At 43.6% G+C, this 13,790-nt stretch overlaps 1 protein-coding gene across 3 annotated transcripts in view; it reads left to right on the top strand.

Annotated features, from left to right (window-relative positions):
* Positions 1-13,790, top strand: part of CHN2 (chimerin 2) — a 218,505-nt gene that overhangs the window by 175,545 nt on the left and 29,170 nt on the right. For 2 of the 3 annotated variants that reach the window (XM_053262419.1, XM_053262421.1), the window contains one exon: positions 8,055-8,534. In XM_053262419.1, coding sequence (XP_053118394.1) covers positions 8,055-8,534 — 480 coding nt within the window. The remainder of the gene's footprint in view (positions 1-8,054; positions 8,535-13,790) is intronic. The other variant, XM_053262420.1, reaches the window with a different exon arrangement.

Below are 13,790 nucleotides of genomic sequence, written 5' to 3'. Positions count from 1 at the left end.
AACACCAGTGTGTGGGTGGGATCAAAATTGTGGATTTTTCAAAGCAGGCCCAGAGTATTTTGGCAAGGATGCAGAGTTGGCTCTTTGAGAATGTTTGGCAACTGTGTTGAGCTCACAGTACTCTGCACAGTAGAGTACTGTGCAACCCCCAACTTGGCAAATGACCAGCCTGCACACCTGAGGTTAACGCTGTGGTGGGTGAGGCGAGAGAGAGCAAAGCACCCAGGTGGGGCAAGAAGATCCACAGCTGTGGCTCATTTCCCACCCTGACCCAGTCCCACCTGTACCAGCTGCCAGTGTATACATCCCCATTGTTCCTACATGCTTGCTAATTATGAACTGGGGTGGGAAAACAGGAAACCTCCAGTAACAGCCTTCATTTTCTTCTGCCCTCATCACTGCCAAACACCAGCTTCGTAAACAATAAATATTATATTAATATTGTAATATTAATTAAATATGCTATTTAAACAGTCCTATGCTGTTTAACATCTACATAAAACCTCTAGGAGAGATCATCCATGTGTGTGAGGTGTGGTGCTAACATATAGCAATAGCAATAGCACTTACATTTATATACCGCTCTATAGCCGAAGCTCTCTAAGCGGTTTACAATGATTTAGCATATTGCCCCCAACATTCTGGGTACTCATTTTACCGACCTCGGAAGGATGGAAGGCTGAGTCAACCTTGAGCCCCTGGTCAGGATCGAACTTGTAACCTTCTGGTTGCAGGGCGGCAGTTTTACCACTGCACCACCAGGGGCTCTTGGTGATGCTGATGACACAACGCTATCTGTCTTTTAAGTCAACAGACACCAAGGAGGCAGTTGATGCTCTGAACTAGGGTTGTTCACTGAACCGACTGGTCCGGTTCCGTTCTACTCCAAACTGGACCTAAACTGGACCAGGCTAGTTTGGTTCGGCACCTCCTCAACCCCCCCCCGTCTGGTCCTGGGGGGTTGTGATTTTTATTAATTTTTTTTATTCACTTATCCCCTCCAGGGGAGTTATTCAAGGCGGGGGGGTGGTCCTGCAGATGTTCCCCCTCCCCCTGCCAGCCTCCCTTATGCCATAATTATGCCTTTCCCCCTTGGTGCAGTGCCCATTTTGGAGGCTGCTGTGCCTGTGCAATGGGCCTCTGCATGGCCTGGGCAGAGGCCCATTGCGCAGGTGCAGCAGCCTCCAAAATGGCCACCACACCGAGGGGGAAAGGCCAAAGAGTGGCCAAATGGCATACAGAAGGCTAGAAAGGGGAGGGGGGACTTCTGCGTACCCCCCTTCCCCCGCCACCTCACACAACTCCCCTGGAGGGAGTAAGTGTAATTTTAAAATTCTAATTTTAAAAAATTCACTAACCCCCACTGGGGTTCAGTCCAGGGTAGGACCAAATGGGGTGGTTTGGTTTGACCTTGAACAGTTGAACTGAACCAGTTTGACGTCAAACACATTCTACTTCGAACCTGTTCACACATCCCTACTCTGAACCGGGGCTTGGAGGTTGTTCTGGACTGGATGGGGGCAAACAAGGTGAAATTTAATCCAGATAAGACGGAGGTGCTCTGTGTTGGTAAAACTGATCATCCAAGTTGTGAGGTAAATCTGGTCTTGGATGGGGTCACACTCCCTCTGAAAGACAAAGTCTGCAGCTTGGCGGGTCTTTCTGGACTCAATGCTGTCCTTGGAAGCACAGGTGGTGGCGGTTTGCAGAGCTGCTTTTTACCAGCTACAGCTGGTATGCCAGCTGCAAATCTACTTGGAGTTGTCAGACCTGACCTCAGTCACTCATGCTTTGGTAACATTCAGATCAGTGTTCTGAATCTGCTACTGTATGGACAATAGCAGCAGCTCGCAGGAACTCTAGCAGCGCTGCTCACCACGCTCGAGCTGCATATAAATGATGGGGCCTCTGCAGGCTGGCTCAGACTGGGGGTGGGGAGGGAGTTTTGTACCGTCATGGATGGGATGCTAGCAATAGGTATCCTTTCAGGCAGTTCCTTCCCTGGTCCAAATTCTCTATAAAAGGACAACAAGAATTCTCTATATAAGGACAAACATGGTTGTGGCGTAACAAGGAGATTCATGGAGATTTGCAGAAAACCACAAGGCGAAGGGAGAGGTTCTAACTCTCATACTATCTTGTGAGGGGGAAATGACCATCTTGACACCAGTAGTCTGGAGGGGATTCCAGGCTGGAGTCGGTAAGGTTATTGTCTCTAAAACATCAAATTGGGAAAGGTTGGAGTGAAATAAATAGGCATTACTTCAAGTCAATTGTTTTAGGTCGGGTTGGTTCTCATGAAAAAGCCAAGGAGTGGGCTTTAAAAAAGAAAAAAGACTATTATAGCAAATGAAAAAATTGAATTATTTTACTTTGCAAATAAATAATTTATGTTTTAATATTTATGTGCATTTTTAAAATTTAGGGCCCCTTTATAACATATGCTACAGGCCCCGCACTAGCTTAATCCGACCCTGTCTTTAATGACAATTACTTTATGACAAATTAGAAATTTATGGTAAAGTGTGTCTGATGGATGGAAGAAATAATCAAGAGGCTTGTGGATACTTTCTAAATATAGAAGCATTCTATCTTTGACTTCCAGTTTTTAGGAGTTGGGACATTTGTTACAAGCTTTAAAAAGCAGTTTCAGCTGCTAGGAGTCTGAACTGTCATGCAAAAGGCATGTTAAGCTTAGGAGGCAATGTACATTGCTTTTGCACACCTACAGCTGGATCCACAACCTGGCTGAACTGAGATACTTTGATGTGAGCTGAAATTCTAAGCACAATGATTGACATCCTGACTAACAGAGGAATGGAACAATGGGAGAAGCACTGGTACTTCTAACTCAGTGTCACTGCTGGCTCAAGATGTGTGGTCAAATTTTGACAACTTCCCCTTTCCCAGGAAGCACTTTATGCCACCCAAAAATATGTGCCTGAGGGTAGTGCAGCACTCAGGGAAATATTTTTGGGTGACACAGAAGGCTTCCAGGGGAAGGGGATGTTGCTCTAATTGCCCCCATGCATACTAGCACTAGTACAGTATTCATCTGGAACTCTTCAGAAACATTGGTGCTACACTGGTATTCTTCCCATTGCACTGGTGCTTTATTAGTCAGGATGTCAGCCACTGACTTCAAAGTAAATTACCCTGAAGTCAGTGGAAATGGTTCTAGAGTAAAATCAGCTTCCATATGCACAGGCAACATGGATGTAGATATATATCTGGAGATAGATCTGCATCACAGTGTTCATGCCAGAGCTGAGCTGAGCTCTCAGGGCAGAAGTCAACTCAAGGAACTGGCCAGGACAATAAGACTAGGATTATTTGGAACTCTTTAGCTCCATTTTGTTATTTGAGAATGTCACTGCCCACACAACACTGTGGCCTCAGCAGGAAGCCTTATTGCCTATTCTGCAAGCCTGAGTAGGCAAATACATCCTCATATCCAAGTAGGCAGAGACATTCTCATATTATGGTGCAGGGAGAGGCTCTAATGGCAGCTCCCAATTCTAACTCTTACAGCTCCTGCCAGTTCATCTGCACCCCAATGAAGTGGCTGGATATTAATGCAGATATAGATACATATCCCCGTTTGGAAATAATCATTGCTACATACAGCATATGGAAGTGGGTCCACCTCTTTAGCATTGTGGCACCTTTGCTGGGTTGTGGACAAACTTCATTCAAATCATATTGAAAATATGTAAACTTTTGTGAGCTTATGTAAAAGTGGAACGTAAAATGTTTAAATGTTCTTATAATGATAAAGGACAAGGTTAATTGCCTTAAGTTTTACTTTGTGACCTGGAAAGATGTCATATTCCTGTGACCCAGTATGTATCAATTAGTACAGTATTTACATGGCAAAGATTCTACTGTTCCTTCATATAATTAAGCACACTAAGGGAATGAGTTTATTGTATTCCTCTATGCACATCCTTTCTTTATAAGAATCCGTATAAAAGAAACACCTGATGATGATGCAATATGGCTGAGGAAGTCATCCAGCAGAATCCGTGCCATTTCAGACTGTATAGCAAATGCCAGTCTGCCCTCTGTAGATCAGAGTCATACAGTTGAGGTCTTCCTTTCCTTCTCTAGGGAAACAGTTTTAACCATACTACTAAAGAGACTGCTGTTTTCTCTCTTTTCTGCATAGTAAGATAACGCTGTAATGGATTCAAAGTAAATATTCTAAAAAGATGTGCAGCATATCATCATAATCCTAACCTTTTGAACATAATATCTGCTCTGTTACATAAGATGTGCCTTATATAATAGGATTTTTAATCATTCAAGTGACATTAATAGAAATGTCAGAGTATTACTAGGAAATTGACCTCTCAGTGCTTTGGTTCAGTGCTGCTGACAAATGCTAAATAATGCCAGTTACAAAGCAAAATGTATGTGGCTGGAATCCATAAAGAAACAGGTGTCTAGTGAACTATCTGCACTTTTTACTTTATATTGGGTATTTTTTGGCCTGACTGATGCACTTAAAAAAATCCAGAAAATCCATATGAAATATAATAGGATAAATGTGTAGGGCAAGATAATCCATTCAACTCAGGACCTCTGGGGTACATAACACAGATTTGGTTTTCTTTATGGAAGTCAACAAAAACAGAATCTGTCTATCCCTCTGTGCCAACATGATGCTGAAAGACAGGGTGTGTGTGTGTGTGTGTGTGTGCGTGCGTGCGTGCGTGCGTGTGTGTGTGTGTGTGTGTGTACGCGCTGAGCCATCAAATAGTACAGCCTGTTCAAAAACACTTACTGTCTGATTAAAGGCTGATCCATAAGAGCAGGAAGAGAAGATTGTTTGGGGCTTGCTGTTCTGATTGCTGAGCTGCCAGAGAAGATGATATCCTAATGGCATGCTGATGATGCACAGAATAGCACCACATATCAGCCCCTGGGGAGATCCGTATATGTGCACCAAGTTTAAGGCTTTCTGCTTAATAGTAGCAGTCAGCTGTCTTACCAGCTGGAAAAAGGGGGTTTATTTAGCAGCAGGGTCCAGTGACTATACCAGCAATGAAACTTGTAGAAATTATTAAAAGAAGAGGAAGGAAAAGCAAGAGAGAGGCATTATGATTTGCCTGGAGGAATAAATAAAGTCAATAATATACATGTCTCATGTTGGAAAACCTGATCTTGTATCATACTGAGCTTGTGAAATGCTACAACTACATAAGCTGCTATAGGAAATTGAACTGCCTGATCTTACTGAGTTTGGCCATCTGTCTTGGCAAGATTCAAATCAGGGTAAAATCATTCATCTGTCCCAAGACAATAGACTTGAAGCATTTCTTGTTTCTTTTGTTTTGCTTTAATTTTCCTCTAAGATTTTTGAGGGATCAGTGGGAAGATTCGCAAGAAAGAATCTACAGTATTATTAACTTTTTTTATATATAGTGACATACATACACAAGGTGCTTTATACAGAATTAAAAGACACGTCCTTGTCCTGTGGTGCTCATAGTCTAAAAGATACATTAATATAGGATTACCTGTACTCATATGAACCTACCAGGGCATTTAGATCAGCCTCTCTGTTCCACCAATGCCAAAAGTTCATTTGCCAGTGACAAGGACAGGGCCTTTTCTGCGGTGGCATCACAGTTTAGAATGCCCTCCCTGGGAAAATCTATCAGGCTTTTTTTGTTTGTAATAATTGTTATGTACAAGAAGGTTTTTTCACAGGTAAGGATGTGTGTGTAATCAGCAGAGCTTTATCGCTGCAATAAATGGTAATTTTTCTATATCTGCAAACTATTTAGGATTGCCTTATGTAGCAAAATATATCCATTTTGAAACTCCTGATGTGACTAGCAGCTTAAATATACCACAGTGCATTAGTAGTATTTTATCATGTAAAAGGCAACCTTACAGAGAGGTTCCCACAAGGCACTTCAGTGATTTCACACTGGGTAAGACACTAAAAATATCAAACCAGATATTCTGGCACAGGGCTTCAAGTAATTTATAGTCTGTGCTACTTAGGTGGCTTGCTAAGGGAGGGAGCTGCTCACCTGTTCCCTATAATGCCGCCACAGCAGATGGCCAGAGATGGTATTACAGCTACCTCTTCACAAGGATTCAGGTGATACAAGGATTTTCTAAAGATGCTGACTGCCGCCTGCCTTCCAAGTCTGAGCAACAGGCTTCTTAGCAGACAGAGCTCTTAGGTTGCCCACTTCCGCCTTCCCACTTGACTGCCTTCCTGCTTCCCACTACTGGCTCGCCTCCAGATTACCAGTCTTGACAGTGGGTGGCTCAGAATGTTGATGTATGCAAGCAGTTCTCCATATGCATCAACCCTATGATATTATCCTTCTGAATGGAGTCATATCATAAAGAACTATTTTTTCAATGTCCTCTACATGGTTGCCATAAGATTTAAACTGGAGACTGGAGACAAATAGGGAAATAATATTGCTGCTGCGTTAGTCACCATTGTGCCTCATAATCTGTATTGGTCTACATGAATGCTTCTCTCTTAGTGAATCTCTGATATCTTAAATGAAATACTTACTAATCTGGTTCTCTTGACCAACAACAGGTAGGAGAAGCATGCAGTCAGGCTCCTGTGTGTGCTCCCAAGAAATGGTCGGGTTGGGTGTGTGCAAAAATTGAGATAGGATGAGGGGAAAGGATCATGGCCGAGCTGCGATCTGGGTGGGGCGCGGCAGCCAACCCACCTCGTGTGCCCAGCACTGTGTCAAGGATGGAGGCCTTTCCTCCAAGACCATGGACAGCACACAATCACTTCCCTCTCTTCCCACTTCAATTTTTACTGACACACAACCATTTCTCGGATGTGTTAGTGTGGCTTGGAGCCTGGCTGGATACTCCTTGTACCCAGCATTGGTTGTGAAAACAAGACCACTATGTGTTTCCCTATGGAGGGCTGGTTCCAGAGTTTGGCATCATTGGCCAGCTGCCAAGGGTTGTGGCCCCTCGAAAGGGCCCATGCTGAATCCTGAGGCCACATCTGCATCCATAGCTTTTATACGGTGTTGGTGGATAATAGGGATGTGCACGAACCAGTTCGGTGCTCATTTTATGGAGCACCGAACTGGTCTGAAAGTCTGGCATTTGAGCCAGTTCAGAGGCAGGGGGGTTTCTTTAAGGGGCAGGAAGGGTGCCCTTACCTGCCCCACCGCTTTTCCCCGCCAGTGCTCTCCCCAAAAGCCTTGGTGCAGGCCTGCAGCGTACCTTCTTGCAGCCCAGATAAACATCACCATGCAAATAGCTGATACATGGCATGCGCACGTGCGTCGGCCATTTGCATGATGACGCTCACCAGGTGCAAGAAGGTATACTGCAGCCCCATAACAACATTTCTGGGGAGAGCACCGGCTGGGGGAAAGTGGTGGGGCAGGTAAGGGCACCCTCCTGCCCCTTAAAGGAAAAACCTCCCACCTCCTGGGAGTGCACAAACTAGTTTGTGCACATCCCTAATGGATAAGCCACAGTCTCAGGGCCCACCTATGTAGGAGGGGGGGTCACATGCAGGGCAGTTTGACAAGGACACCCGGAAACCTGGAGTTGGCCCTGTTCCTATGTAAATGATAACTGGGGCTGTAACGTCAATTGAAATTATCAAATTACTTCATTTTAAAGTGAAGCCCTGCCAAAAACATGCTTAATTTAATGCATTGCAAAGGACTGCTACTAATCCTCCCAAGTGCTACCACATTTTCACTTGCACAGGATATGAAAAAAAGAAGAGATTTTTTAGCTCTGCAAGATTAAACAATCATTGGGGTTTAAAAGCTTAATCTGTTGGTGTTGGTACTGGAATAGCTTACAAGTCTCCAGCTCTGAGTGCAATTGGATGCAGCATCAGAGTCATTTATGGGTGGGGGGTGGGATGTTCCCAAGTAGAAGTGATCTATCCTTTTGAAATGTGTTGTGGCGTGAAGCTGTAAAGCTGTCCTGCTGCCTGTATTTCTTCCGTGTCTGGCAGGATACCACTGCTGGGGGGAGGGCAGAGAAGGGGGAGCTGTTCAGTACATGAATTCAGGCTATTGTTTCAGACACACGTCTGCCTTAAAGAAGTACCACAAAGCAGGCCGTTCCTTATTCAGATGCAGAAGCTCCTTCTATCAGACAAGACGGCCCATTCAAGTCACATGCCAGAGGTCTCAGCAGAATGGGCTGCAGCTGCTTCAAATCTGCTGTCTAACGTTAGAAGCAGTTGGACAAACCTGACAGCAGTAAGCCTCCCGGGCTCAGAAGAAGACAGAGAAAAGATCTGGGACCCAAGCACTATGTTTGCTGAGGAGCTGTGGCTTGAGAATGAGAAAGCCTGTGCCATGGTTCACAAATCTAAGCGAGGAAGGAAGCGTCAAGAGCTGCTGGCCGTGGCATTGGGGGTTAAGATGGGAGTCAAAGGGGCACTCTTGTGGCAACCTCTGAAACTCTTTGCCTATTCACAGATCACCTCTTTGGTCCGGAGAGCAGCGCTAACACAAAATGACAACCATTTCAACTATGAAAAAGCACACAATTTTAAGGTAAGAAAGTTTATGGACTCTTCCAGCTTTAAATATTATTATTTTACCTTAAAAAAAAAAACAAAACAGTGCTTTTTCTTACCCTGTCAGAGCGGGGTGTGTGTGTGTGTGTTTGTTTGTATCTCATTTCTGGGACAATATTAACTGGTTTCATACTATACCAAGAACTATTGATTATATAAACCTTTGCTGCTAGTAAGGGCTCTAATGGTCAAATGCAAAGATTAACCCACTTGATCTTGCTGAAATAGGGATATTGTCTATGGTTGTGCTCCTCATAATGCCTACATAAGGCTACAAACCTGAACACACCAGGGGGGAAGTGCCATTGAACACAAGAGGCCTTACTTCTGAGTAAACATGCAAAGGGCTGCTCCTGAGCATACTTACTTAGAAGTAACAGTCATTGAAATAAATGGATCTTATTTTTGAGTAGCCACAACTAGGACTGGGCTGTAAAGCATGTCTCAGTACAGCAGCTGTGTGCAACTCTTTGAGTCATATGTCTTTCTTACTTTAACTTTAGGTACGTGCTGAGATTAATTAAAAAAATGCCTGAGTCCAATTCTTAAGCTTGCCTGTGAAGGTAGCTCCCGTGTTCATCATTCATGTCCTTTGTATGTGCCAATAGCTGTGACAGTCCCAGCACCTACTAACAATGAGCGACAGTGCTGCAATGGCATTGTCTAAAATCTTTTGTCTGAGCTCCATGTGCCAGGGAAACACTCTTGGAGTTCCACTGAGCTCTTGAGAAATCCTTTGCCTTCGTCAACAGCTAAAGCCACTAGCAACACAAGTACACACAAACTTCCTTGCTATTGAATATCTAGAAAGAGGCTTTTCTCCACCTCGGGCAATGTTTGGGATGGTGTGTGTGCAAAGAGGAAGTGACTCATCCTTAGAAACTTCGCTTGCAGGCATCTTGTTCGGTGCCTTTTGCGGGAACAGCTGATGCATTTGTCCCAGTCTGAGACATTCTCCAGCAATCACAGTGTAAACTATCCAAACTCCTGTTTGATGCTTATCAGGAATGTATGAATGAACATCCCTCATATTTATAAGGCTCATGCACAGGGGCGTAGCTATAATTGAACGAAAGGGTTCAAAGAACACGGGCCCCCAGCTCCAGAGGGCCCTCCAGCTGCATCCCTCCCTATTTTCTTCATTATCTCCCTCAGTCTGGGGGGCCACCAGAAAGAGGGATGAACACGGGCCCCCTCTCCCCTTGCTATGCCCCTGCTCATGCACATGTTTTGTTTTCTCCTCATGCTTGCTTTTCCAAGAAATCATGGTTGTGTTTTCTATCACTCTCTAAAATGACCTATCTAGCACTCAATTTGCTAAAGAGAAGCAGAGATCATTGCAAGATGGGGAAGGGTTAGGGTTTAGCCACCTCTGGCAGGGGACAGATGGTAGCTACTGCTGAGTTAACTACAGCACACAAGAGTAATGACTTCACAAGCCATAAGTGTCGGGGAATTGTCAGAAAAAAGAGAGTATTTTGTAATACTAGTCTGGCACCTCCTAATGTGCGAGGGAGGATTAGAATTCTTTATAATTACTGAGCAAATGTGTTTTCATTTTGTTGATCTACAGTGGTTTGACCTTATTGGATTGAATTCTTATTAAAATGTGGTGTGGGTTTTTCTTGGGCTGCATAAAAACATGTAGAAATAAATGCTAAAACATTGTCCCAAATACCTTTTTGTCCTAATAAAAACAAATGTTTTCCCAAAGGGAAAAAGGATTCTCCTTTCTGTCTTGCTTAAAGCATCTTTCATGTATACAGAGTTCCCCATAATCAACATTTTATATGAAAAGCAGTTCCACTTTAGCCAGAAAAATATTTTCTCATGACTTGAAGCATATTTTCCACGTTGACCTATACATTCTTTCTTTCCTCTTCAAAATTCCCCTTGTTTGGTCTTTGATTTAAAACTGGAAGTGTGCCCAGAACCTTTTATTTGCTCACTCTAGCTGTTCTGCATACCCTCTTGTTTCCTGTTTGAAAAGAGCTATAATTTAGCTGGTAAATCATATGATTCTTTTTCCAAATTTCAAATGCATGTCTTGAAAACTAAGTTTAAAAAAACCAACGCTGAGTGCAGTACAGGTTTTCAGAAGCACATTGAAAATGTGAACTGATCAAGAAAACTGTATCAGAGTTTGTTGTTTGTTGTGCAAGAGCTACCGATTTGTCATGAAAAAAGCACAGTCTAATAGCACAGTCTTATACTAACATGCAGTGAGAATTTTCTCAAAAATGGAAATTGAAGATGGAGTGGGATGTTTAAACCTATTTGCTCTAATCTAGCTAAGGTCACTATCTGCATGAAGTAAAGCTTCTACATGCATTTTGGATTAAGAGTTACCTGTGCAACTGGGTCCTGCATATGCAGTCCTCCAGTTCAACAGTTGGGCTGCATGTGAGAGGGCAAAGTTGCTGAATTCATACCTCCATTTGCTGCCAAACAGCTCACTGATGGAACTGTAGCTCTTCTAAAGAGTTGGACACACACACACACACACTGGGCTGTTCCACATGCAGTCCTTTCAGCCAGGGCATCCATCATGACAAACAGATTCTAAACACATGTACTTGTAATATGTCAATAAATATAACAATGGAATATTTTGGTGACCCAGCTCCTGTGATTCCTGGCTGGGACTTATTATCTAGACTCTTTGCAATCTGGTTTCAGCACAGAAACAGTGTCCATTCCCCTGAGTTACTATATTTTCAAGGAGTATATTTCTGTTGTTCTGCTGAACCTTTCAATGTCATTCAGTGCCATCAGCTATGGTTTCATTTTGGGTCCCCTTGCTGGGATGGAGATAGGAGGCACTATTTCACTGTGGTTCTAGACTTTCCAGGAGGGCAGGTCCCAGAAGGTGGTGCTAGGGGGCTTCTCAACACCATGGCCTTTAACAGATCATCCAGATATTTGGTGCTCAATGTCATCACTAGGTTTCCTAGTCATTCCAGCGATACGACAGATGTGCTGAACTGGTACCTAGTGGGAATGTGCATGGAACCATTTGGCACTCCATTCTAGGAGGTCTGAGCCGGTTCCGGCAACTGGCATTCGAACCAGTTCAGAGGGGATGGGGAGGCCGCTTTAAGGGGCAGAAAGGCGCTGCCTACCTGAAAGCCCACCCCCCCCAACCCGGCCACTTTCCTCCTGCCAGCACTCCTTCAATAAGTGGGTGCAGAAGGGCTGCAATGTAACTCCTTGCAGCTGGGATCAGTGTCGCCATGCAAATGGCTGATGCACATGCGTGCCGTTTCAAAATAGAAATGGTATCAGACTGGATTTCCAAAAAGAAATGGTCTCAGACTCATAACCACAGCATTTTTTCATCTCTGAAATGTTAAGAGTTTTGTCCCCATAATAGGCTGGGAACTCTCTCCCACTGTATCCTCAAGCCAGCGTGGGCTAGTCATTCATGCGAACAGGTCATTTGACCCCATAAATGAGCAGCCTGTGTGACTCAGCAAGTTAAAGCCAGGGCTCTGAACCTCTTAGCGGGGGGCAACATCAAACTTTGCCAAGGATGCCAAAAACCCTAGGGCTGGCCCTACCTGGAGGTGGTAACAGTCTGGATGTGGACCAATAAACTTAATCTGGCTGAAACTTAATCTTAACAAGGCAGAGATATGCCTGATCAACAAGGATGCTAATCAGGGTATAGGATTACAGTTGATATAGGATGTGGTGACACTCCTTCTGAAAACTCCGGTTTGCAGTCTTGGGGGTGTCTTCTTGGCCTAGGTTTGACTCTGGATACCCAGCTGTCTATAGCAAAAGGTCTCTTCACCCATCTTAGACTGGTGCACTAACTACACCTGCTTTGGTGATCTCCAGACTGGATTACCATAATGCATTGCTCATGGGCTGCCCTTGTAGAGCATTTGGAAGCTTCAGCTCCTGCAGAATATGGCGGCCAGATTGCATGGTGACCCACTGGGATTGCTATGACTGCAGTGGCTCTTAATTTGTTTTGGCTCAGCTCAAGGTGCTTGAGCCCAAAGTGCCTGAATGGCCATCTCCCGCTGTATGGACCTGCACATTCTCTATGTTCATCTGGGGAGACCCAGCTATGTGTCCCACCCTTATCAGAGGGATGGTTGGTAAGCACACAGAAGAGAGTTTTTACATTTTGCAGCACTCAGTTTATAACTCCCTTTCTTGTGAGATCCACCTTGCCTCCTCTGTGTTCTGTTTCCATTGTCGTCTAAAAACATTGTTGTTTAAGGCTTCTTTTAATCCCTTTTCTGGCCCTTTATGTGCAGTTTGGTATTTAAAAATGCCTCCCTTGAAAATCCTTATATAATCTTTTATTGCATCTTTAAGCCAGTGTTCTTCTGTTTGTTTGTTTATTCATTTGTTCGTTTGTTTATATTTATATACCACCCAAAACTTCTGTCTCTGTGTGGTTTACAATAAGACAGCACAAAATTAAAACAGTAAAACATTAAAATAATTTAAATTTAAAACAATGTTAAAATCTATAAGCCTAATTAAAATAGGCTCTATGTGGGGGTGCCCTTGAAGACAGTTCGGAAGCTTCATGGTCCAGAATGCTGCTGCAAGGATGCTTGTAGACGCAAGTCACTTCACAAGTGTCACACCCAGGTGCGGGTCTTGACCTTTAAAGCTCTGCACGTCTTGGGGCCAGGCTAATTGTCGAACCACATTTGCCCATTCGAACCTGCCAGGGCCCTCCATTCAGCAACTCAGGACCTGCTCATGGCCCTGCTAACAGAGATCTAGTTGGCAGGGACTAGAGACAGCACCTTTTCAGTTGTGGCCCCTTGGCTTTGGAACGCCCTCCCTGAAGACCTTTGCCAGGCTCCCTTCCTCACTGTTTTTAAAAAACAATTAAAAACATCTTTTAAAAGAGGCATTTTAATGTTTCATCTCTGTTTACATCTGGTAGGTCTTTAGTTTTTATAGTTCTGTTTTTAGCTTTTAAAATAACTTTTAATTTGATATTTTTTTAAAAAAAATGTAATTTTAAATGTGGTTTTTAGCTTGGTCTTTTAACTTTTTAAACTTAAATTTGGTTAACTTTATTAGTCTTATTTTATATTGTATCTTTTTATTATGTTGTGAGCCAACCCAAACAGTAATGTACTGGCGGGGTATAAATACTTTATAAATACATACATACATACATAAAAGTCTAATTAAAAGCCTGGGTGAACAAATGTGTAAGGCCCAGGGGCTAGTGTCAGGCCTCATCAACCCTAGG

This window comes from Hemicordylus capensis, chromosome 6 (genome assembly GCF_027244095.1).
Source record: "Hemicordylus capensis ecotype Gifberg chromosome 6, rHemCap1.1.pri, whole genome shotgun sequence".
Classification (NCBI taxonomy): Eukaryota; Metazoa; Chordata; class Lepidosauria; order Squamata; family Cordylidae; genus Hemicordylus; species Hemicordylus capensis.
The sequence above is the reverse complement of the archived record's forward strand: the minus strand, read 5'-3'. Positions and strand labels throughout refer to the sequence as shown.